This window comes from Squalius cephalus (genome assembly GCF_949319135.1).
Source record: "Squalius cephalus genome assembly, chromosome: 13".
NCBI lineage: Eukaryota > Metazoa > Chordata > Actinopteri > Cypriniformes > Leuciscidae > Squalius > Squalius cephalus.
Window position 1 is genome coordinate 25,799,321 of NC_137134.1, and position 23,734 is coordinate 25,823,054.

A 23,734-nucleotide genomic window follows, 5' to 3' on the forward strand; every position below is an offset into this window, starting at 1 on the left:
CATTCACCATACCTAGAGATTGGCATGGTTTTATTTCGGTTAGCCTAAAAGCTAGTTTGATTTGCATTATGCAAATCAAACTAGCTTTTAGGCTAACTGAAATTAAACCATGCCATAATGCAAATCAAACTAGCTTTTAGGCTAACCGAAATAAAACCATGCCAATCTCTAGGTATGGTGAATGCTATGTGATGATGTGGGGCTATTTTAATTCCAAAGGCCAAGGGAACTTTATCAGGATGCCTAGTATCCTAAAAAAAAAAAAAAAAAAAAACTTAAAAATAAAAATCTGCCTGCCTCTATGGGAATTTAACATAGTGGTGCCCAAACTTATGCACCCTGTTTTTTAAGGAAGAACATTTATTTATTTACGATACATTATTCATTCACAAAGAAAATTGGTGTCCTTAAAGGTTGGATTTTTCCTAATTTTTTAAAATAAGGCATTAAGTTCAATTTGCAAAATATGATTTTTTATTCCTCTTTTTAGTCAACTTTAGCATGGTTGTCTAAACTTATGCATAGCACTGTATAGCGATTTAAGGATATATCCTGAATATTCTTTTAACCAAGCAAGTCTCTTTGAAAAATAACAAGTGACTTTGCCTAAAGTCACTGTCATGTTTAATTTCCACTGCCAATTCATCAATTTTATTCCTCAGTATAGCATACATTAGGCAAGGTATTTACAGGGAGTTTTAACGCCTCTTTGTTTGAGCTTTTGCTGACCCCACTTCTCGATCTTTGTTTCTTCTTAGATGGGTGCTTGCATTCTTTTGTCGTGGGATACCTAATCAATCCATTACAAGATTATGGTAAATTTACCTGGCTGTAGACGTCAGGGTCGAGACCGTTATGGCCATTTTTAGTATTCGCTCCTGAGCCGGTCATGATTAAGAATGTTGTTAGACATACCGCCATCCAAACCATAAAACAATAGCTTACCGTTCGTAACCCTAGTTACGGCCAGACAACTAGAAGAAGAAGAAGAAGAAGAAGAAGAAGAAGAAGAAGAAGAAGAAGAAGAAGAAGAAGAAGAAGAAGAAGAAGAAGAAGAAGAAGAAGAAGAAGAAGAAGAAGAAGAAGAAGAAGAAGAAGAAGAAGAAGAAGAAGAAGAAGAAGAAGAAACCCTAGTTCTCTGAAATATGAAACGCGTACCTGACCTCTGCAGAAGCATCCAAATGCATCAAGTCTGGCTCGACAGAGTGAATGTCCAATGCCAGGTAAGGGACCGCGTGGACTTAGAGCCCCCTGTGGCCGTGCATCGGGCCGGCTGCTTGCGTTTGGGGTCAGAGGGATTGGTGTTTGGGGGTTTCTTGGCCACAGCCTCAGCGAAATATATTTTCTCCACTGTTAAAAATTTATTGTAATTTTACAGGAAATTCCTGGCAACTAATTGCAGTAAATTTACAGCAAGTAATATACAGGATTATTACTGTTTACTTTTACAATAAAGTACTGTATTTATACAGCAGTTGTACTGTGATTATAGTAGCATTATTACAGTAAAATGCTGTAATTTATTTAAATTTACTGTATATTTACTGCAACTCAGTTGCCAGGAATTTCCTGTAATTTCACAGGACAGAATTACAATTTAATATTGTAATTCAATATACTGTATCCTGTTATTTGTAAATATTACAATACAATGCTGCCTGTAATTATCTGTATTAGGCAATTTAAAACACAACAATGATATCTTTTTAATCTTTTATTAAAAACTGTTTTCTTAGGAGGGTGTAAAGACTAAACAGGTGCGTTGAGCCCGTATCTCTTCTCTGCTTTGCAGCCCGTCTGGGAGTTGATTCCACAAAAAGTTCTGAAAACCGAGAGAGAGGAAAAAAAGTTTTAAGTGTTTATATCTGTTAAATAATGACAAATACTGTGTAAAAAACAAAAGTATTGCTACTTGCTCATAAACAAAAATTATTTTGATGTATTTATTTAATATTAACAACTTAACTTGTTATTAGTTCACCCAAAAATGAAAATTATGTCATTAATGACTCACCCTCATGTCGTTCCAAGCCCGTAAGACCTCCGTTCATCTTCAGAACACAGTTTAAGATATTTTAGATTTAGTCCAAGAGCTTTCTGTCCCTCCATTGAAAATGTATGTACGGTGTACTGTCCATGTCCAGAAAGGTAATAAAGACATCATCAAAGTAGTCCATGTGGCATCAGTGGGTTAGTTAGAATGTTTTGAAGCATCGAAAATACATTTTGGTCCAAAAATAACAAAAACTACGACTTTATTCAGCATTGTATTCTCTTCTGGGTCTGTTGTCAATCCGGGTTCACGACTCCGCAGTGACGCTGCTGACGTGTTATCTGGTGCGCCCGAGCTTCGTTTACAGTCTTCGTTTACAGACGCACGCTGTAAACAAAACAATCTTCGCAAACATGTCTAAGGATTTCGACACAGAGGAACAATGTAAAATAGCTTGAATACAGCGTCTTACGTCAGCAGCGTCACTGCGGAGTCGTGAACCCGGATTGACAACAGACCCAGAAGAGAATACAATGCTGAATAAAGTCGTAGTTTTTGTTATTTTTGGACCAAAATGTATTTTCGATGCTTCAAAACATTCTAACTAACCCACTGATGCCACATGGACTACTTTGATGATGTCTTTATTACCTTTCTGGACATGGACAGTACACCGTACATACATTTTCAATGGAGGGACAGAAAGCTCTTGGACTAAATCTAAAATATCTTAAACTGTGTTCTGAAGATGAACGGAGGTCTTACGGGCTTGGAACGACATGAGGGTGAGTCATTAATGACATAATTTTCATTTTTGGGTGAACTAACCCTTTAACATTTAGAATTACATTGGCTTTTACATTGTTTTTTTGTAAATATATAACGTCATTGCATGCATGTATGCACTGTATATCGAATGAATTTATTTAATTAATTAATGAAAGTCGTAATGTTAAACTGTTGTCCGTCAGACTCTTCTGTTTACACATAAATGTCCTGTATGGGAATACCAACTCTAGGTAGAACAGACACTTAACAGTAATAGCTGGGTCTCCATCCAACTTTTTAATGCACATTTTAACCATTTGAAAAAGAAATCCTGACCTGGCTGAAACGGTTAAAATTCACAATATATTTACAATCGGAGTTATATTAATAAACACCCTTATGCTTCAGAGCTTTATAATGGCAGTGGATTGCAACATCAGTTTGAAGCTCAGAAAAGTGCATCTATCCCTCATAAAAGTGATTCACACAGTTCTGAGGGGTTAATAATAAAGGCCTTCTGAAGCAAAGCAATGAGTTTGTAAAGTTTTAAATATTAATATTTTTCGTACATGAAGTAAAATAACTAGCTTCCGGCCAAAAGAACAATAACATACAGATTTTACTCTAAAGCGCAACTTATGCGAGTAATACAATGTACTGCTGATATTTACACTACGCCATGACACACTACGCTACTTCTGACGTCATGAGTTGCGCAAGTTGCACTTTGAATGCAAGTAGACTGCGTATGGCTGTTTGGCCGTAAGCTAGAATTTTACTTTGTAACGTGTTAAATATGGATATTTTTCTTACACAAACTCTTCGCTTCAGGAGGCCTATTTTAACCCCTCAGAGCCGTGTGGAGCACTTTTATAATGGATAGATGCACTTTTTTGAGCTTCAAACTGATCCACTGCCAATGTAAAGCTTGGAAGTGTCAAGTTTTGTTTTTGTATAACTCGGATTGTATTTGTCAGAAAGAATGGTTTGACGGTAAGTAAATCATGGGGTAATTTTCATTTAAAAGTGAACTACCCTTTTAACAAAATAAGGGATGAATATACCTTGTACAATTAAGCAAGGTGTGCTGGGTAGGGTCTCTCTCTGGATATCAGCAGCTGTGGCAGAGGGCTAGGGAATACAAAATGTAAACATTACCAAATGTATTACCAATTACACAACAAATACCAATTACAAATCTATTATTATTTTAATATTCCATACAGTCTGCCAGGCAGCCACATATAATTTGAGAAAAACTAAATGGTTAACTTGATTTTAATACTACTGATAATTTGCTGCATTCTCTGAAGACAAAGAGAGCAGTGAAAGCCTTTCAACAGAACCCAGGCTCCGAGAAAAATATTTAATGACGATGCTGGTTGGAGGTTTAAGTTGCGCACGCGCAGTTTGTTTTATATAAAGACAGCTTACATGACTGCTCTTCCACCCTGGTTGGCCAAGCACAAAGTAAAGTTATAACATCTGAACAGATGCTATATTCAGCTTTTATCACAGCTATAGCTAACTTACAGAATTAAATTAAGATACCAGCAGTCATTTAATTGAAGCCCATATTTCAAATAACGTTTACGTTTGCTTGTAAACACAAGCAAAGGTTATTTGAAATATGGGCTTTAATTAAATGACAATGCTGGTATCTTCATTTAATTCTGTAAGTATTCAGCGACCGTAAAATATACAAGCTAACGTTACGTTTATGCTAAGTGTGTAAACCACCACGACTTCAAGACCCCCGATTACAAAACAGCAAAACCGAAGTCCTAATACTTAGCTAACGTAACAGCCTGCCCAGTAGCACGTGTAATCAATGCAATAATAATCTGAGCTAAGGAATCTTACAGGGCTAACGTTAATGCTTATTTTTACAGTCTAACTTTTTGTGCTAACATTATTTGAGCTATCGTCATTGTGGTGGTTTTCCATTAACGTTAACAGTTACGTTACAAGCTCAGCTCGACTCGATTCTACTCACCATGTTTGTTTTTCCATTGTGAATATCTAGTGTCTTGTACCTGATGTGATGTGGTAACTTAGCCTACCTTTTTTCCTTATGGATTGAGTAACTTAAGACGCCGCCACTTCACCGGGATCAGTTTGTGATGTTTATACCGGGAGTGAGCGAGTCGAGTCGGGGCGAGTTGAGCTAACGTTATAGGGATCTAACTTTACTCTAGCCAATGTCACTGAGAAATATACCAAACAAAAAATTGTGAATATCTCGTACCTTACACCTGCATGTGGTTCCTTTTCCGTATGGATTGAGTAAGAAGACGCCACTTCACTGCGGTCAGGTTGTTTTTAGTCGACTCGGGGCGAACGTCACTGAAATATACCAAACGAAACAATCAGCAGCACTCACTCATATCAACGGTATTAATATATCCATATACTTATAAAAGAGATTTCATGTTAACGTTTCATACCTGAGATGTGTTCTTCCAAAAATGTTTGATTCTCTGGTGCCGTTGGCCGCGCGCAATTTCAAAATTCAAACAGCAGCGATCCCACAATGCTATGCGGTGGCTGTAAAATAATGCTTCTACAGTGTAGTTACAATAAAATTACAGGACTGTCCATAAATTTCCCATCATGCATTTGCATTTACAATAAAAACATGAATACAATATGTTGTTGTAAAATTTATTGTAAAAATTACATCAATTGCTAACAGTGAGGGCTTAGTAGGAGAGGGGTTACTCTGCTGGGCCGGTGGCTTGCTATGGTATTTATTAGCCCTGTCTGCATTATGGACATGCCGTCCAGTGGCAGAGGAGTTAGGCTTTCTTGAAAAGCAAAGTTTGCTTACCACTTTTAAGCTTTTTCATACCACTTTTCAGTATTGGGGAGACCAGATAGATTAAGCCACAGTGGACGTTCTTCGACCACCGAGAGAGCCATTGAACACCTGCTAGCTTGGACTACTTGACGGGCATTATAGAGAACAAGGTCATAACAGCGACAATCTTCTTCTAGGGAGCAGGTGAGGGCGTTCCTTTCTCCAGTTGTTCCCCCATGTCAACCAGGAGCACGGTAAGCGTAAAGCAGGGAGATGTACAGCCAAGGCTGAGGCTTTATCAGAGGCCTGGTGGATGGACGTGTAAAAGCAATTAATTTTGCCAGGGAGAACAGGTTAAGGAGGTGTGAGGAGCCCGCCTTAGCATGGGTTAAGGTGCCTTAAAGGAAAAGTTCACTTAAAAATGAAAATTCTGTCATCATTTACTCACCCTCAAGTTGTTTCAAACCTGTATTAATTTCTTTCTTCTGCTGAACACAAAGGAAGATATTTTGAAGAATGTTGGTATACCTAACAGTTGATTAACCCCATTGACTTCCATAGTATTACTATGCAGTTGGCTCAAAAATCTGAGGGGGCACAACAGGTGCTGTATAAATTGACATGAGCATCTTTTGTTTAATTTAATCCCGAATAATTCCAGTTGATGATTTAGCCTAAGATGTGTGATTAATCAGTATCTAAGAGCAGCATCTTTGAAATATGTGTTATATTTTTAAGCATTCGAACTGTCACATGTTGTGCATGCAAAATTAGGAAATGCGAATGGAAACTGAATTTGCAGTCGTGGTTCAAACGCATTGATCAATATGCTTGCGTAGACTTCAGTGAAATGTACTCTGGTTTCTCTGAGCTGGTGTGCGAGTCTCATCGACAATAAAAGCAAACTCTTATCAGCCTCATCCAGTGTACATAAAATGTGATTAATACTGTATCATTTCACATGTACGTGCTTCGTGTAAAAGTGTCTGTTATCAGATCTGTTGAAGATGTGGCTTCTGTTTATGTGTGCCAAGACATTTTAAAAATCCCGACCGGATGATTTTATTATGGCCATGTCCAGGATAAAGAGTATTTATGATCACCCAATAGCATGCAGTTAGGGTGATATTAAATGACTTAGAGATGGGAAATACAGCCAAAATCTTTTATCATGTTTTAAGTCATTAATTTTTCTGTGTGACTTGCAAAGGGCATTTCTCTCATTTCATTTGTTCACACCACAAAGTGTCACTGTGGCTTCAAAGCTTCAGCACTGCCACTCTGAGCTCTGTCTGAGGTAAAACATGCCCACCTTATTACATGATGAGGACAAAGAAATGTAGAAACAAATAAATGAGAACAAAATAAAATTAAGACATAAATACATGTATACAAAAATAAATAAATAAATAAATGATAAATAAATAAATGAAAAAATAAATAAATGCGGAAAAATACAATTATACATAAATAAGGAAATAAATGTATAAATACTATTTTTTTTTTTTTTTTTATTATTTATTCTTCATATGTTTTTTTATGTAGGCTATTTATTTTGGCAGCTTTGGAATTCCAAAGGAAAAGCAATCACAAACAGAGCTGTAAAATACTAGTTCTGCTGAAGATTTGGGCTGGTGATGTGCTAAAATGTGTTGGTTGTTGACCTCTCGTCGTCAGCTTGAGAACTGCAGATATGACATTTTATTTCTGTCTAAATGAACACTTGAACACAAATGAACACTTCAAACAAAATAATATCATACAATTTTATTTTACAATATGCCAACACATTACAATACCATGGAAGCCCTGAACCGCAACGTGAAAAAAAAAAAAAAATAATAATAATACAAGGTGGGGGAACAAAATATGCACGGTTTCACAGACAGGGCTTAGATTAAGCCAGGATTTGGCCTTAGTTCAATTAGATTTTTTTAAGTAGCTTTTATAAACTTTTTAAAAAAAGATAAATAATTACTGGTGTGCATCTTGAGACAAATCAATGGCACTGATATAATTTAAGATATGCCAAGGTCTAAAAAGAGGTTTGGTAAAGTACAGTATTGTTTATAGATACTTGGATTTTAATCTAAACAATCGTGATATTTGAATCAGGATAATAATAAGGCATAATGAAGAAGTTTTGTATGTATATGTTTCTCAGAGTTTTCTGTACAGGTTATGTTTATTAAAAGCTGCATGTAACTGGCAAAGTTCATTTGTTTCAGCTCAGTGGATGATTGACAGACAAGTAGGCGGAACTTCACTTCAGTCTGGGATGCACTGAATGCTACTGTTAAACACACCTACTGTAGCTGAACAATACTCTATATACATTTGTATATTATGTTGTCTATACATATAATGTGAATCGTTGTTCTTATTTTTTAATAAAGAAAATAATGACTTTGCCACTTTGTCTTAAATGTCTGCCATTCTTTTTTATTTTATATATTTATTTTATATTTTGTTTCCTTGTAAGGCTTTGTTTTTAAAATAGAGAAATTAGTTTGGCTGTAATGGTCACTTGCAAAATGGTAAGATCAACATGAAAAAGAATCGTGATATTAATTATACAAAAATATATTATATTTTTTTTAGGAAAATCACGATTTTATCTGATAAAATCGTGATTTTCCTAAAAAAAATATAATATATTTTTGTATAATTAATGTATAATTAGCTTGTGTTTTGCGGTCCGTTTCGGAGCGCACACACACACACCGCACCTTGAAGTTGAAAACAGTGCGTTATTAGTTTACAGCAATCACAGATTGTGCTGATTCTGACGTGAAATTTGGGTTTTAGAGAGGAATGAATGATTACCGCTGTGAAGGGAAGGAAGTTGTGCTAGACAGAACGTGGCTAGTTTTTAAAAGTTTTACCTCAAATATCTTCTTTTTATAATCCTTGGAAGCCAAAATCAAAAATAAAATTAGGTTAATATCACAGCCCTAAAGTGTGTAACCAGACTAAACTTTTACTTAGTTCTCTCGGCCATTACTATCACTAGTGGGGACTCACTCTCTCTCTCACTCTTTCAAATAGCAAATAAAAACATAACAGACAAATGGTTTAATATTATCCCATATCGCATAGCGTGATTAAGATGAGAGGGAAGTGATCAACACACCAAACCCCACACCCAAACTAATTATTATAGGCCAACAATTATTCTGGAAGAATCTTATCCCTGAAAATGTCCACAAATGGAAAATGACAGTAAGGCATAAAGAAATCATGTAGCCCACAATAAATTGAACGTTCAATAATCACTTGATACATTTGAGTGCTGAATTTGGCAATGACAGTTATGATTAGCAATATCTTAATTGCTTCAATATGAATGAGTTTAATTCCAATATCATCATGATTGAAGGCCTTATACTAAAAACTTCTTTATTCGTGCTTCATCTCAGCTCTGATCAAGATCTCCTCAGTCCATTTCACCTGTAAATAAAATAAAACTATCAGAGTACTAAACCCACAATATTCATTCAATATTACTTATGTGTACATGTATATTTATAATTATTCTGTTTACATTTCTAGTATAGTAATACATAAGAGCTAGTATGATAAACATTTGTTGAAGCAGTGTGGTTTGAAGCAGTTTAAATTAGCTATTAAACACATGCATTTCTGTATAATCACTCTGAATTCATTAGATGAAGGTTTTAAATGGTCTCACCAAATCTCACCAAAATCCTTGATCATTTTAAAGATATAAAACTGATCTTGTCAGTTGAGAACAGAGTTTATATTTGAATATAGAATGCAAATTTTAGATTAAGTTGTACAGACATCAGATCCTCACCCGTTTCTTAGAGTTTATAAAGTAAAGAAAGCCTAAAGCAATGTGACGTGATGCTTGTGAAAGTAGAAACACACAAGAGACAGAGACATTGATCATGTGAGGCTGGACAGCTGATTTTACCTGTGTTTTACAATCTGTGTACAACTATCAGTCTAATTTTGCTAGTCTAATCAGTCTATTAGTCTAATCAAATTCTATTGATTTTCTACTGATGAGCTATATACTATATTAAATGTATTATAACATAAAGCTATTGTTCATTAAAGTTGTATGTTCCTTAGTTTTTTCTCCAGAAACCACTAAAGTACAAACCCCGCCCCCAGCTGATTCTAGAGATTTCATAGGTCATGTCAAGCCAAGTCACCTTCATTTATATAGCGCTTTTTACAATACAGATTTTTACAAAGCAGCTTTACAGTGATAATAGGAAATTAAAGCAACATTATGTATTTTTTTGGCTGTACAGCAGCTCTAGAAGAAAGTCATTGTGTAGTTTAAGTATGTTAAGGGTTGATTAATTTCCATTGTAAAAATAATTTATAGGGCCATTTACACAACAGTTTTCAACAGAAAACGTTGAATGCATTCTGGTCGTTCATTTACACCACAGCATGTTGGTGGCCTGAGAGCGCAAACTTTGAAACATGTTTCAATAAAACTTAATTATATTTTCCTTGCACAAATACTGAAAGACTGTCAGAGATAAAAGAAAGTATCTTTAACATCACAGTGATGTTTACTCACCTCAGTGTACAGTTTTAGTCTCGTAGCACGTCACTGAGCTGCTCCTTTGAGTCTCCTATGTTATTTTTACTCAGATCAAGCTCTTTTAAAAACTGCAGTGCTTTTGAGTTTGTCAAAGACTGAGTTAAAGCAGAAACATCTGTAATGCCACAGTTATTTAGGCTAGAAAGAGACAAACAGACATAGATCATCTTACTTTCACCAGATCACAAAACACATGACTAAGGTGAATTATGTTTCACTTTAAACAGTCTTTTCAGGAGAGAAAGAGAATAAAGTGTCTTGGTTTAAACTGTTGACGTGTTTGTTAAAGAGATCCTCCATACAATGTTACAGTTGGTTTATAGATATGATGGTCTATGGTTTAAAAAGTTTGAAATATTAGTATTTTTCTCTCAAACACCTATCGTTTATTTCTTTTTATCAACTGGGGTCGTATGGATAGCCGTTGTGTGTGCTTTGTGTGGTTTATGAAGCGTCATCTTTGGAGGTCCAGTACACCAGTTCATAGAGACATATTATTTATCTAAAAATAAACTTGTATAGATCTGAGATGGCTTTAAGGAATGTAAATGATGAAACTTTCAGTTTTGGGTTGAGTATCTCTTTATCGCTACACTACACTACACTTTTGTCCCTCTAGTGGTGAAAAATAAAACTAACTACTGGAGTTACTTTTCTCTGTTTAAAGGGGCTATATGCTTTTTTCTGAAATTTAAACTCGCGACTGACACCTGTGGCCAAAAAACAGAACTGCTTTTCCTTTCTGCTCGCTCTCGCAGCGCGCGCTCGTACGTGCACACTTCACAAGTCATCTGCTGCAAGGAGGTCAACATGGCTGGACTGGCCATTGGGCATACCGGGCATTTGCCCGGTGGGCCGACGTGCTTTTTGGGCCGATATATCTCATACTCATACTTTTTTTTTTTAACGGCCCACAATATGTACATCGGCGGCCCATTCGTTTTGTTTTGTTTTGTTTTGTTTTGTTTTGCTTAATTGGCGGCGCTGGGTTTGTGCCGGTGTAATGCATTGGTCAAAGTCAGTGTTAGTTTTTTTTTTTTTTTGACAGACCAGCCCATGAAACACGTAGATCAGCGGCCCATTGGCTCTTTTCTTGATTGACACTGGGCTGGCCCAATCACAACTTTAAACGAGTGAGCGAGCATGCAGCAGTGTCAGTGTGTGTGTAACGTTATCTGTCAAAATAGTCAGCGAGATGGAGAAGAAACGCAAGGAATGTGCAGATAAATAGCGTGAAAAAATTGAACCAGGCCCTTAAAGCAGACGCTGTAAACTGTGTCAAAATATATGTTTTCTGACCTTCATCGGCTCCAGCGGCAGATGATGATAGTGAGTACGGAGGATCAGGAGAGAGATGATAGAGTGTAGAGTCCGCGGTAAGCAGAACTACTTTCAAAACACTTAACGTTAGGCCATGTCATGAGTGTAGATTATTTCCATATCTGCATAGTTGACGATTACCGCAATTCACTAGAAATTTAACGAGACGCGTTTGTAAACCATGTTTTCCGCCAAAATAAAAGCTTGATGCAGTTTGCGTCAAAATAAAAGATCATGTGTTTATCTCTTTCAAGTATAGAAATTGGTACAACACTAATTATGAAAGTTTCCTTTATTTTTTAGTGCATTTGTTTTACAAAATATGGCTATTACTGTCATTGGATTAATATTATAACTATTATTATGTTGTAGGTGTAATGTAAATAGACACTGTAACTAAAAGAGGTTTGAATTTCTCTTTGTTTAATTTCAACACTGAATATGGGTTGGAGCTTTTAATTTTGAACTCTCAAAGTGCACCAGATTGATGAATTTAACAGTAAAATGCACAAAATTTTCTCACGGAGGGGCATGCCCCCGAACACCCCTAGAAGGACCGAGGTCCCACCACCATAGTTTTACCAAAAATCCTGTAAGAAACACTTGTATTGCTATGCCAGAGCCGCTTATAGCTTGTTTTAGGATTCATCACTGTGTAGTTCAACTGTATTAATAAATATCAAATTTTGACTTATTTTAACTCTCACTCGTTCCTATACTCACTCATTACATGGCATTAGTGGTTTGTTTTTATGAATAGGAGTTGGTATGCATATTAAGGCCGTGCAAAGATGGGTGGTGTTTATGATCATATAGTGGGCCGGTCTGGGCCAAAATGCCTGGGCTGATTTTTTGTCCCAGTCCAGCCCTGGAGGTCAACATTATGTTTACTGAGGTAAGAACAGTCAAATACATATATTGTTTGAGATAAGTGTTCTCTTATCAAAACACGCTTGACGTCACATCCACAGACAGCGCGGGAAAAATCCGACCCGACAGAACATAGGAAAAATAGGATACAGGCTTATAGGTGCACCCACTGTGAGCGGACAAGGTGTCAGTATGCTCATCAGGAGATGTTTGAGTCATAAATGGTAAAATAAAAAAGGCTATTGTTATGTTTATTTTGGGGAAAAAGTTGCATATAGCCCCTTTAAGTGTGTATGATGCAAGTAATTTCCCATGAAATCCATACAAACAGCTCTAAAATACAGTTCAATATTACAGGTTTATCAAAGTGTATTAGGGTAAGCCACAGTTTGGAAGACTGATCTTTTTTGCACGCTCAGAATAATAACGTGCTATTTTTTAAATTAATTAAAAGAAAATGCATAGAGTAGCTTTAAAAATTTGGATTATTTTAGTCGTTTTCATCTCAGGTGTTACAAAGCACAACCAGGCCTGGACATACGGGTTGTTGAGCACCTGTTGATCTTTAAACCAGACAGAGCACTTTTGTGTGTGTGTGTGTGTGTGTGTGTGTGTGTGTGTGTGTGCGTGTGTGTGTGTGTGTGTGTGTGTGTGTGTGTGTGTGTGTGTGTGTGTGTGTGTGTGTGTGTGTGTGTGTGTGTGTTTGTTTGTGTGTGTGTGTGTGTGTGTGTGTGTGTTAGATTCCACAGATCTGCAAAAGGAAAGAGTCAAAGAACTGATGTGGGTCTCATAAGCACATGATTCATTAACTGAACTACAGGAATATTTATATTAAGAGAAGTCCATAAGAGAAGTTTGAGAACCACTGTTGTATGTTATTGTTACTGACCTCAATCTCTCCAGTTTACAGTGTGAATCCTTCAGTACGTCACATAAGTGATTCACTCCTGTGTTTTCTAGTTTATTCCCACTCAGGTCCAGCTCTCTCAGGTGTGATGGGTTTGATTTCAGAGCTGAAGTCAGGATGAGACACTGTTTCTCTGTAATACTGCATTCCCACAGACTGAAGACAAAAAGAGAAAAGACAATGACTGAAGTTCCACCAAACTGAAGTTCTACATCAGACACTTAGTTTAATTCCCATTCTCTGTTTTCAACTGTCACAATAGTTTTATGTGTATGAAAATGAGGCTGTGGAAAAAAAAAACATATATAGCAGTGTTCTAAGATTCATTACTAGTTAAAAGACATTTAAAATAAAAACAAACGGAAGCTGCAGAGCTATAAACACTTTTACTTGAGTCCTGTTGTCTTAAAATAAAAATATAGCTGCGAGCAGCGATTACGGGCCCAAGCCGGTGGCACCGCAACCCCGGTGCCTTTAGGGTGGCGGTGCCGCCGGCTTTGGCCCTTCATCGCTGCTCGCAGCTATATATATATATATATATATATATATATATATATATATACATACATATATATATATATATATATATATATATATATATATATATATATATATATATATATACATACATATATATATTTATTTATTCATTCATTCATTCATTTTTTTTTTTTATTATTATTATTTTTTTTTTTTTTTTTTATTATTCAGATTTTATGATACACTCAAAATATTCCACAACAAATCCTTTAAATTTAATGTAAAAGTAAAAATGAACGTAAGAAGTGTTGGGCTCACGTAACCCTCTCATCAGAATCAAAATGTTTCAACATTTGCGATGTATTTGGATGCTAAACTATTCTTTATTATAGGCTTTGTTCTTCACTCGTGTTCCAATATTGATGGAAAAAATCATCCTCTTCACATGCGCAAAAATTTGCTTGGAAACATCACAGTGGAGCGAGCGGTGCTTACTGTGAATGTACGAATTGTACTACTGACTATTTAGAGCAGTGTAATTTTTATATGTTAGGTTGACTATTTTATTATTATATTTTATTAAGGCTATAATGAACAGGCTGCGATGTCAAGATTGTAATGCTGGAGTGTGTGTGTGTGTGTGTGTTCATGTTTTTCTATCCCGGTGGGGACTTTAACCTGAATGCACACAGACTCATGGGGACTCGTGTCACAGTGGGGACCTAAATAGAGGTCCCCATGGGTAAACAAGATTATAAATCATACAGAATGAGTTTTTTTGGAAATGTAAAAATGCAGAAAGTTTTATGGTATAGGTAGGTTTAGGGGTAGGGTTAGTGTGAGGAGATAGAATATACAGTTTGTTCAGTATAAAAACCATTAAGTCCATGGAGAGTACCCACAAAGATAGTAAACCGCGTGTGTGTGTGTGTGTGTGTGTGTGTGGCGTGGGCGCGATTGAACAGTAGATACATAAAACATACTCCGTCATTATACAGGACGACATTCAAACTGCAAAGTGTTAACTTATATTTGTGTACAGTTGCAATAAAACACAAAATTGTGCTTTTGTAAAATAATTTCAAGCAATCCACCCCCCGAAAGGCGCTAATTTTAAAATGAAACTAAAATGCTCATGGCTGCACGGGCATTCATAATGGTGCGCGTCCACGGCGAGGAACGAGCAGAACAGAGTGAACGTTTTTCAGTTAATTCCTACTTCCATAGGAATTCATTTGAAACGCTCGCTCAACCAATATAAATGTCAGTGCGGACGAACATATTTTACTTTCGTTTTTAAGTTAGCGATTAAAAAGCCCCCAGCGGTGTCACACGTCAGTTAACCGGTGGTAAAATATTCTCACCTTCACATACCTAGTATATTTTTATATAGATATAATAGGCCTACCTGATTTTGAACACAAGAGGGCAGTATAGCACTATGTTTGACTTTATTTATGTATTGTTTAGACTAAACAACCATTCTGGCAGTTTTTAAACTTAAAATTCATTCTTAAATTGAAAAAAAATAATAAAATGTTTAGTTGTGATGTTTGTATACTTTTATATAGAAATAAATGGTATATAATTACATTTTTAGAAAATTTGAGGCTTTTAGTTTTTCCTTTTTGGACATTACTTTAATCCCTCGCCATAGCAAAACCGTTTGAGATATTTATTATCCGTTCACAATTTAGCATATTTAATGTATTTTCATCATGTTGAAAAAGTTTGGTGGGAATAAAATAAATAGTTTAAGAGGAGTGGCTAAAAATTCATAGGCTGATTTTGCAAAAAAATCCACATTCAGACCAAAATATCTGACTTCCTTTTGCTCTGAGCTAATGAATGTAAATTAGAAAGTTGTCCGGCTTGATGAGAACAATATAAAAACATTTTTTTTTTACTGTATTTAAAACTAACCCCCCCACTTTTGTCAAAAGTATGTTGAAAGTGACACACTTCCTGCTGCCAGTTGGTGGCGCTATAACTTTGACTCACAATAGTCACATCCATCTGATCGGCCTCTTACCACGAACACACTGCTGAAGTTTCATCAAGATCAGTTGATGTATGCAGAAGTTATAACACTTCGTGTCTCTCTTTTCTCGCCATAAATTTGTTTCCTCACCACGGCCAAACCGTTCAAGATATCAAAAATCCGTCCGCAATTTAGCATCCTCAATGTCTTTACTTCATGCTGACTGAGTTTGGAGGTGATTGAATGAATTCTCTAGGAGGAGTACATCACATTCCACAGCAAGCGTTTTCCAAACAACCCATAATAGCTGACTTCCTGTTGGGCTGGCGTGAAACTTGACAGAGGGAAAGTTGTTCGGCCCGACGAGATCTATATGTGTACCGAGTTTCATATTAATTCATGCAAGCGTATTTGATATATGGACCAAGTTTTCAGACCCTGTTCAAGAGGGCGCTGTTGAGCCCCCCTGCCACGCCCGTTTCTGAAACTTTTCACATGTCTACTGGCTAATAAGTGTTATGTGTCTGTCGAGTTTCATCCAATTTCAAGCATGTTAAGAGTCTCAAACGCATCCGAAAAGAATATTAAAACTTGATGCGTTGCCACGGCAACAGTATCTAAGATATCAATAATCCTTTCACAGGTCTACATCTGCCCTGTGTTTACATTATACACAGAAAGTTTGAAGCAAATCGGGTAAAATTAAGAGGGTGACTTCAAAGCATTTTGAAAGTGACACACTTCCTGCTGCCAGTTGGTGGCGCTATAACTTTGACTCACAATAGTCACATCCATGTGATCGGCCTCTTACAACGAACACACTGCTGAAGTTTCATCAAGATCAGTTAATGTATGCAGAAGTTATAACACACTTCCTGTGTCCCATTATTCGCCATAAATTCGTTTCCTCGCCACGGCCAAACCGTTCGAGATATCAAAAATCCGTTCGCAAGAATTCATCCTCAATGTCTTGACTTTATTCTCACCGAGTTTGGTGGCGATCGGATGAAATCCCTAGGAGGAGTATTTCACATTCCATTGTATGCGTTTTCCAAACAACGTATAATAACCGACTTCCTGTTGGGCTTTTGTAAAACTTAGAGCACGAAAGTTGTTCGGCCCGATGAGATCTATATGTGTACTGAGTTTCATATTATTACATGCAAGCGTGTTTGATTTATGGACCAAGTTTTCGGACCCCATTCCAGGGGGCGCTGTCGAGCCCCCCTGCCACGCCCCAGTACCAGCTTCAGCCCGGCCCTGATGGCCGCAGGTTCTGACGTGTGTGCAAAATTTCAAGAGTTTTTGAGCATGTTAAGGGCCCCAAAAGTGGCAAAAAGGCAAAAAAATAAATAATGAAGAAAAAAATAAATAAATATAGCTGCGAGCAGCGATTACGGGCCCAAGCCGGTGGCACCGCAACCCCGGTGCCTTTAGTTACCTAAAGGCACCGGGGTGGCGGTACCGCCGGCTTTGGCCCTCCATCGCTGCTCGCAGCTATATTTATATATATATATACATACATACATACACACACATACATATATATATATATATATATTTATATATATATATATATATTATTGTTCAAAAGTTTGGGGTCAGTAAGATTTTTAATGTTTTTAGGAGAAGTCTCTTCTGCTCACCAAGGCTGCATTTATTGATTAAAAATACAAACAAAAACAGTAATATTGTGAAATATTATTCCAATTTAAAACAGCTGTTTTCAATTTTTAAATATTTTACATAGTAATTCATTTCTGTGATCAAAGTTGAGTTTTCAGCATCATTACTCCAGTCTTCAGTGTCACATGATCCTTCAGAAATCATACTAATATGATGATTGATGCTCAATAAATATTCATTATTATTTTCAATGTTGAAAACAGTTGTGTACAGATTTTTTTTTTTCAAAATGCTTTTATGAATGTAAAGTTCAAAAGAACAGCATATATTTCAAATATATATATTTTTAACATTATAAATGTCTTTACTGTAACTGTTGATCAGTTTAACTCATCCTTCATAAATAAAAGTACTGATTTATTTTATTTATTTCCCCAAAAAATAAAATTTTAATTATTACTAACCCAAAACTTTTGAGCGGTAGTGTTTAACGTTACAAAAGCTTTAGATTTCAGATAAATGCTGTTCTTTTGAACTTTCTATTCATCAAAGACTGTACACAACTGTTTTCGACATTTAAAATAATAATGAATGTTTCTTGAGTATCAATCATCATATTAGAATAATTTCTGAAGGATCATGTGACAGTGACGACTGGAGTAATGATTCTGAAAACTCAGCTTTGATCACAGGAATAAATAACAGTTTAAAATATATTAAAATAGAAAGCAGCTGTTTTAAATTGGAATAATATTTTACAATATTACTGTTTTTGTTTGTATTTTTAATCAAATAAATGCAGCCTTGGTGAGCAGAAGAAACTTCTCTGTTATGTGCGCGCCACAGACTGCACGCACGTCCGCTTAGAGTTCCGCCTTTTGCCTTCCGTCAATATTACGTTATTAGAAAAATATTTTTTTAGAGAATCGATTTTTTGACATTTGTGAATCGATTCAGAATCGTCCACGTCCGCATCGCGATGCATCTAAGAATAAATTTTTTCTCCCACCCCTAGATTTCATACAACAGGTTAATAAACAGTTACAATTAAGTCACTTACATTTTAGATGCAATGTTGACTGTTTTTGTTCTGTTTCAGCAGCGAAAATAGTTAAACAAAGATCACGGCAGAACCATCACGTGTTTTCTCATAACTGAACGATTCAGCATTTTTAACGAATCGGTTGACTCAAAGATTGAATGATCAATCCATAAACATCTGTCTTAATCATGATCGACTCATTCGAACAAATCGTTTGAACGAATGAATCAATGACTCGCTTATTAAGATGGATGCCTGGCGACACCTAATGGCGGTTTAGTGTTGTTTAAAAGCATCATTTTTTCCCACATGTGTGTGATTTGTGTGTGCAACATTATCATTATTTTTCTTACACTATTATATTAGCGATTTAAAAGCACCCACTCGTGTCACACGTCGATTAACCGGTGGGAAAATATCCTCAGACACATACCTAATACATGTATATTTAAATACAATATTGGCCTACGTGGTAAAAAGTTTTATATACTATTTTGATGTCCTTTTGGACACAAGAGGGCAGTATAGCCCTATGTTTGCTTTTTTTGTTGAACCAAATAGCACTAAATAGCCTGTTTTAACTTTTTCATTCTTCTTGAATTGCAAAAACAGAATAAAATGGGTTTAGTTGTGATATTTGTATACTTTTATATAGAAATAAATGGTATATAATTACATTTTTAGAAGATTTTTAGTGTTTCCTTTTTGGACATTATTTAATCCCTCGCCATAGCAAAACCGTTTGAGATATTTATTATCCATTCACAATTTAGCATATTTAATGTAGTTTCATCATGTTGAAAAAGTTTGGTACGAATAAAATAAATAGTTTAAGAGGAGTGGCTAAAAATTCAGAGGCTGATTTTGCAAAAAAATTCACATTCAGACCAAAATATCTGACTTCCTGATGGCCAGAGCTATTGAATGTAAATTAGAAAGTTGTCCGGCTTGATGAGATCAATATACAAACTGTTTTTGCTTTACTGTAGTTAAAACTAACCCCCCCACTTTTGTCAAAAGCATGTTGAAAGTGACACACTTCCTGCTGCCAGTTGGTGGCGCTATAACTTTGACTCACAATAGCTACATCCATCTGATCGGCCTCTTACCACGAACACACTGCTGAAGTTTCATCAAGATCAGTTAATGTATGCAGAAGTTATTCCACTTCCGTGTTTCTCTTTTCTCGCCATAAATTCGATTCCTCGCCACAGCCAAACCGTTCGAGATATCAAAAATCCGTCCACAATTTAGCATCCTCAAAGTCTTGACTACATGCACACCGAGTTTGAAGGGGACACGGTGAATTTTCTAGGAGGAGTATTTCACATTCCACAGCAAGCGTTTTCCAAACAACCCATAATAGCCGACTTCCTGTTGGGCTGGCGTAAAACTTGACTGGGGTAAAGTTGTTCGGCCCGATGAGATCTATATGTGTACCGAGTTTCATATTAATTCATGCGAGCGTGTTTGATATATGGATCAAGTTTTAGAACCCCGTTCAAGGGGGCGCTGTTGAGCCCCCCAGCCACGCCCGGGTACCAGCTTCAGCCCGGCCCTGATGGCCGTGGGTTCTGACCTGTGTGCAAAGTTTCAAGAGTTTTTGAGCACGTTAAGGACCCCAAAAGCCCCTGAAACCTTGATTAACAATATAAAAGCAATAGTCAAATCCCCCCCTCCCCTCACACACACACAGACACAGAGAGAGGGAGAGAAAATTCTTCAGAAAATCCACATTCAAACCAAAATATCTCTCTTCCTGTTGGTCGGAGATGGTTCATGTAAATTAGAAAGTTGTCCGTCTTGATGAGAACAATACACATACCAAGTTTTGTGATTCTAGGAAAAACTAAGCCCCCATTTTTGACTAAAGGTGGCGCTACTGAGCCATTCCACCACGCCCGTTTCTGAAACTTTGCACATGTCTACGGGCTAATAAATGTGATGTGTCTGTTGAGTTTCATGCAATTTCAAGTATGTTAAGAGTCTCAAAAGCATCAAAAAATAATATTAAAGTTTGATGCGTTGCCACGGCAACAGTATCTAAGATATCAATAATCCTTTCACAGGTTTACATCTGCCGTGTGTCTACATTGTACACATAAAGTTTGAAGCAAATCGGGTAAAAATAAGACACTGATTTCAAAGCATTTTAATAGTGATGTACTTCCTGCTGCCTGTTGGTGGCGCTATAACTTTGACTCACAATAGTCACATCTGTGCGATCGGCCTCTTACAACGAACACACTGCTGAAGTTTCATCAAGATCAGTTAATGTATGCAGAAGTTATAACACACTTCCTGTTTCATTTTTTCGCCATAAATTCGTTTCCTCGCCACGGCCAAACCGTTCAAGATATCAAAAATCCGTCCGCAATTTAGCATCCTCAATGTCTTGACTTCATGCTGACCGAGTTTGGAGGCGATTGGATGAATTCTCTAGGAGGAGTACATTAAATTCCACAGCATGCGTTTCAAAACAACCCATAATAGCCGACTTCCTGTTGGGCTGGCGTAAAAAGTAAAAGTACGAAAGTTGTTCGGCCCGATGAGATCTATATGTGTACCGAGTTTCATATTATTACATGCAAGCGTGTCTGATTTATGGACCAAGTTTTCGGACCCCGTTCAAGGGGGCGCTGTCGAGCGACCCGGCCACGCCCGGGTACCAGCTTCAGCCCGGCCCTGATGGCCGCGGGTTCTGACCCGTGTGCAAAGTTTCAAGAGTTTTCGAGCACGTTAAGGGTCTCATAAGTGCCCGAAAGGTTGACAGAAAAATAATAATAATAATAATAATAATAAATATAGCTGCGAGCAGCGATTACGGGCCCAAGCCGGTGGCACCGCAACCCCGGTGCCTTTAGTTACCTAAAGGCACCGGGGTGGCAGTACCGCCGGCTTTGGCCCTTCATTGCTGCTTGCAGCTATATTTATATATATATATATATATATATATATATATATATATATATATATATATGTGTGTATATATATATATATATATATATATATATATATATGTGTGTATATATATATATATATATATATATATATATATATATATATATATATATATATATATATATATATATAAAAGACCAAAAATATTGCTTGACTTACCTTATTCTGATTTTATGATACACTCAAAATATTCCACAACAAATCCTTTAAATTTAATGTAAAAATAAAAATGAAAGAAAGCAGTGTTGGGCTCACGTAACCCTCTCATTAGAATCAAAATGTTTCAACATTTGCGATGTATTTGGATGCTAAACTATTCTTTATTATAGGCTTTGTTCTTCACTCGTGTTCCAATATCGACGGAAAAAATCATCCTCTTCACATGCGCAAAAATGTGCTTGGAAAATTCATAGTGGAGCGGTGCTTACCGTGAATGTACGAATTGTACAACTGACTATTTAGAGCAGTGTAATCTTTATATGTTAGGTTGACCATTTTATTATTATATTTTATTAAGTCTATAATGAACAGGCTGCAATGTCAAGATTGCAATGCTGGAGTGTGTGTGTGTGTGTGTGTGTGTGTGTGTGTGTGTGTGTGTGTGTGTGTGTGTGTGTGTGTGTGTTCATGTTTTTCTGTCCCGGTGGGGACTTTAACCTGAATGCACACAGACTCATGGGGACTCGTGTCACAGTGGGGACCTAAATAGAGGTCCCCATGGGTAAACAAGCTTCATACAGAATGAGTTTTTTTGGAAATGTATAAATGCAGAAAGTTTTCTGTGATGGGTAGGTTTAGAGGTAGGGTTAGTGTAAGGAGATAAAATATACAGTTTGTACAGTATAAAAATCATTAAATCTATGGAGAGTCCCCACAAAGATAGTAAACCGTGTGTGTGTGGGTGGGTGTGTGTGTGTGGCGTTGGTGCGATTGAACAGTGGACACATAAAAACATACTCCGTCATTATAGAGGACGACATTCAAACTGCAAAGTGTTAACTTGTATTTGTGTACAGTCGCAATAAAACACAACATTCTGCTTTTGTAAAATAATTTCAAGCAATCCACCCCCGGAAAGGCGCTAATTTTAAAATGAAACTAAAATGCTTATGGCTGCACGGGCATTCATAACGGTGCGCATCCACGGCGAGGAACGAGCAGAACAGAGTGAACGTTTTTCAGTTCCATAGGAATTCATTTGAAACGCTCGCTCAACCACTATCAATGTCAGTGCGGACGAACATATTTTACTTTCGTTTTTAAGTTGGCGATTCAAAAGCCCCCAGTGGTGTCACACGTCGATTAACCGGTGGTAAAATATTCTCACCGTCACATACCTAGTATATTTTTATGTAGATACAATAAGCCTACCTGATTTTGAACACAAGAGGGCAGTATAGCCCTATGTATGACTTGACTTTTATGGGACTAAATAGTACAATTACTATTTTTAAACTTGAAAAAAAAAAAAGAATAAAATGGGTTTAGTTGTGATATTTTTATACTTTTATATAGAAATAAATGGTGTTTAATTACATTTTTAGAAGATGAGGCTTTAAGGGTTACTTTACTTTAGTCCCTCACTATAGCAAAACCGTTTGAGATGTTTAATATCCGTTCACAATTTAGCATCTTTAATGTATCTTTATCATTTTGAAAAAGTTTGGTGTGAATAAAATAAACCAGTTAGGAAGAGTAGCTAAAAACTCAATGTCTGAAATATCCAAAAAATCCACATTCAAACCAAAATATATGACTTCCTTTTGCTCTAAGCTAATAACTGTAAATTAGAAAGTTGTCTGACTCGATGAGCCCAATATATATACTGATTTTTGGAACTGTTGGTAAAACTAACCCCCCCACTTTTGTCAAAAGCATGTTGAAAGTGACACACTTCCTGCTGCCAGTTGGTGGCGCTATAACTTTGGCTCACAATAGTTACATCCATCTGATCGGCCTCTTACCACGAACACACTGGTGAAGTTTCATGAAGATCAGTTAATGTATGCAGAAGTTATACCACTTCGTGTTTCTCTTTTCTCGCCATAATTTCGTTTCCTCGCCACGGCCAAACCGTTCGAGATATCAAAAATCCGTCCACAATTTAGAATCCTCAATGTCTTGACTTCATGCAAACCGAGTTTGGTGGGGATTGGATGAATTCTCTAGGAGGAGTACTTCGCATTCCACAGCAAGCGTTTTCCAAATAACCCATAATAGCCGACTTCCTGTTGGGCTGGCGTAAAACTTGACCGGGGGAAAGTTGTTCGGCCCGATGAGATCTATATGTGTACCGAGTTTCATATTAATTCATGCAAGCGTGTTTGATCTATGGACCAAGTTTTGGGACCCCTTTCAAGGGGGCGCTGTTGAGCCCCCCTGCCACGCCCGGGTACCAGCT

General features: G+C 36.7%; 1 protein-coding gene and 1 long non-coding RNA gene across 4 annotated transcripts in view; both read right to left on the minus strand.

Annotated features, from left to right (window-relative positions):
• LOC307169754 (uncharacterized protein) overlaps nt 1-23,734 on the minus strand; it is a 293,723-nt gene that overhangs the window by 35,943 nt on the left and 234,046 nt on the right. The window contains exons 28-30 of one of the 3 annotated variants that reach the window (XM_079890549.1): nt 13,226-13,399; nt 10,123-10,284; nt 7,107-9,011 (exon numbers count right to left, since the gene is read on the minus strand). In XM_079890549.1, the coding sequence (XP_079746675.1) occupies nt 10,137-10,284; nt 13,226-13,399 (322 nt within the window). In that variant the 3' untranslated portion in view covers nt 7,107-9,011; nt 10,123-10,136. Of the gene's footprint in view, nt 1-7,106; nt 9,012-10,122; nt 10,285-13,225; nt 13,400-23,734 lie in introns of those variants that run through there. The other 2 variants (XM_079890550.1, XM_079890548.1) reach the window with 2 other exon arrangements.
• Nucleotides 1,709-6,940, minus strand: LOC307169798. The gene is made up of 3 exons (XR_013823207.1): nt 5,010-6,940; nt 3,826-3,892; nt 1,709-1,822 (listed from the first exon to the last, which is right to left on the minus strand). It is a non-coding gene; the product is annotated as an uncharacterized lncRNA (long non-coding RNA).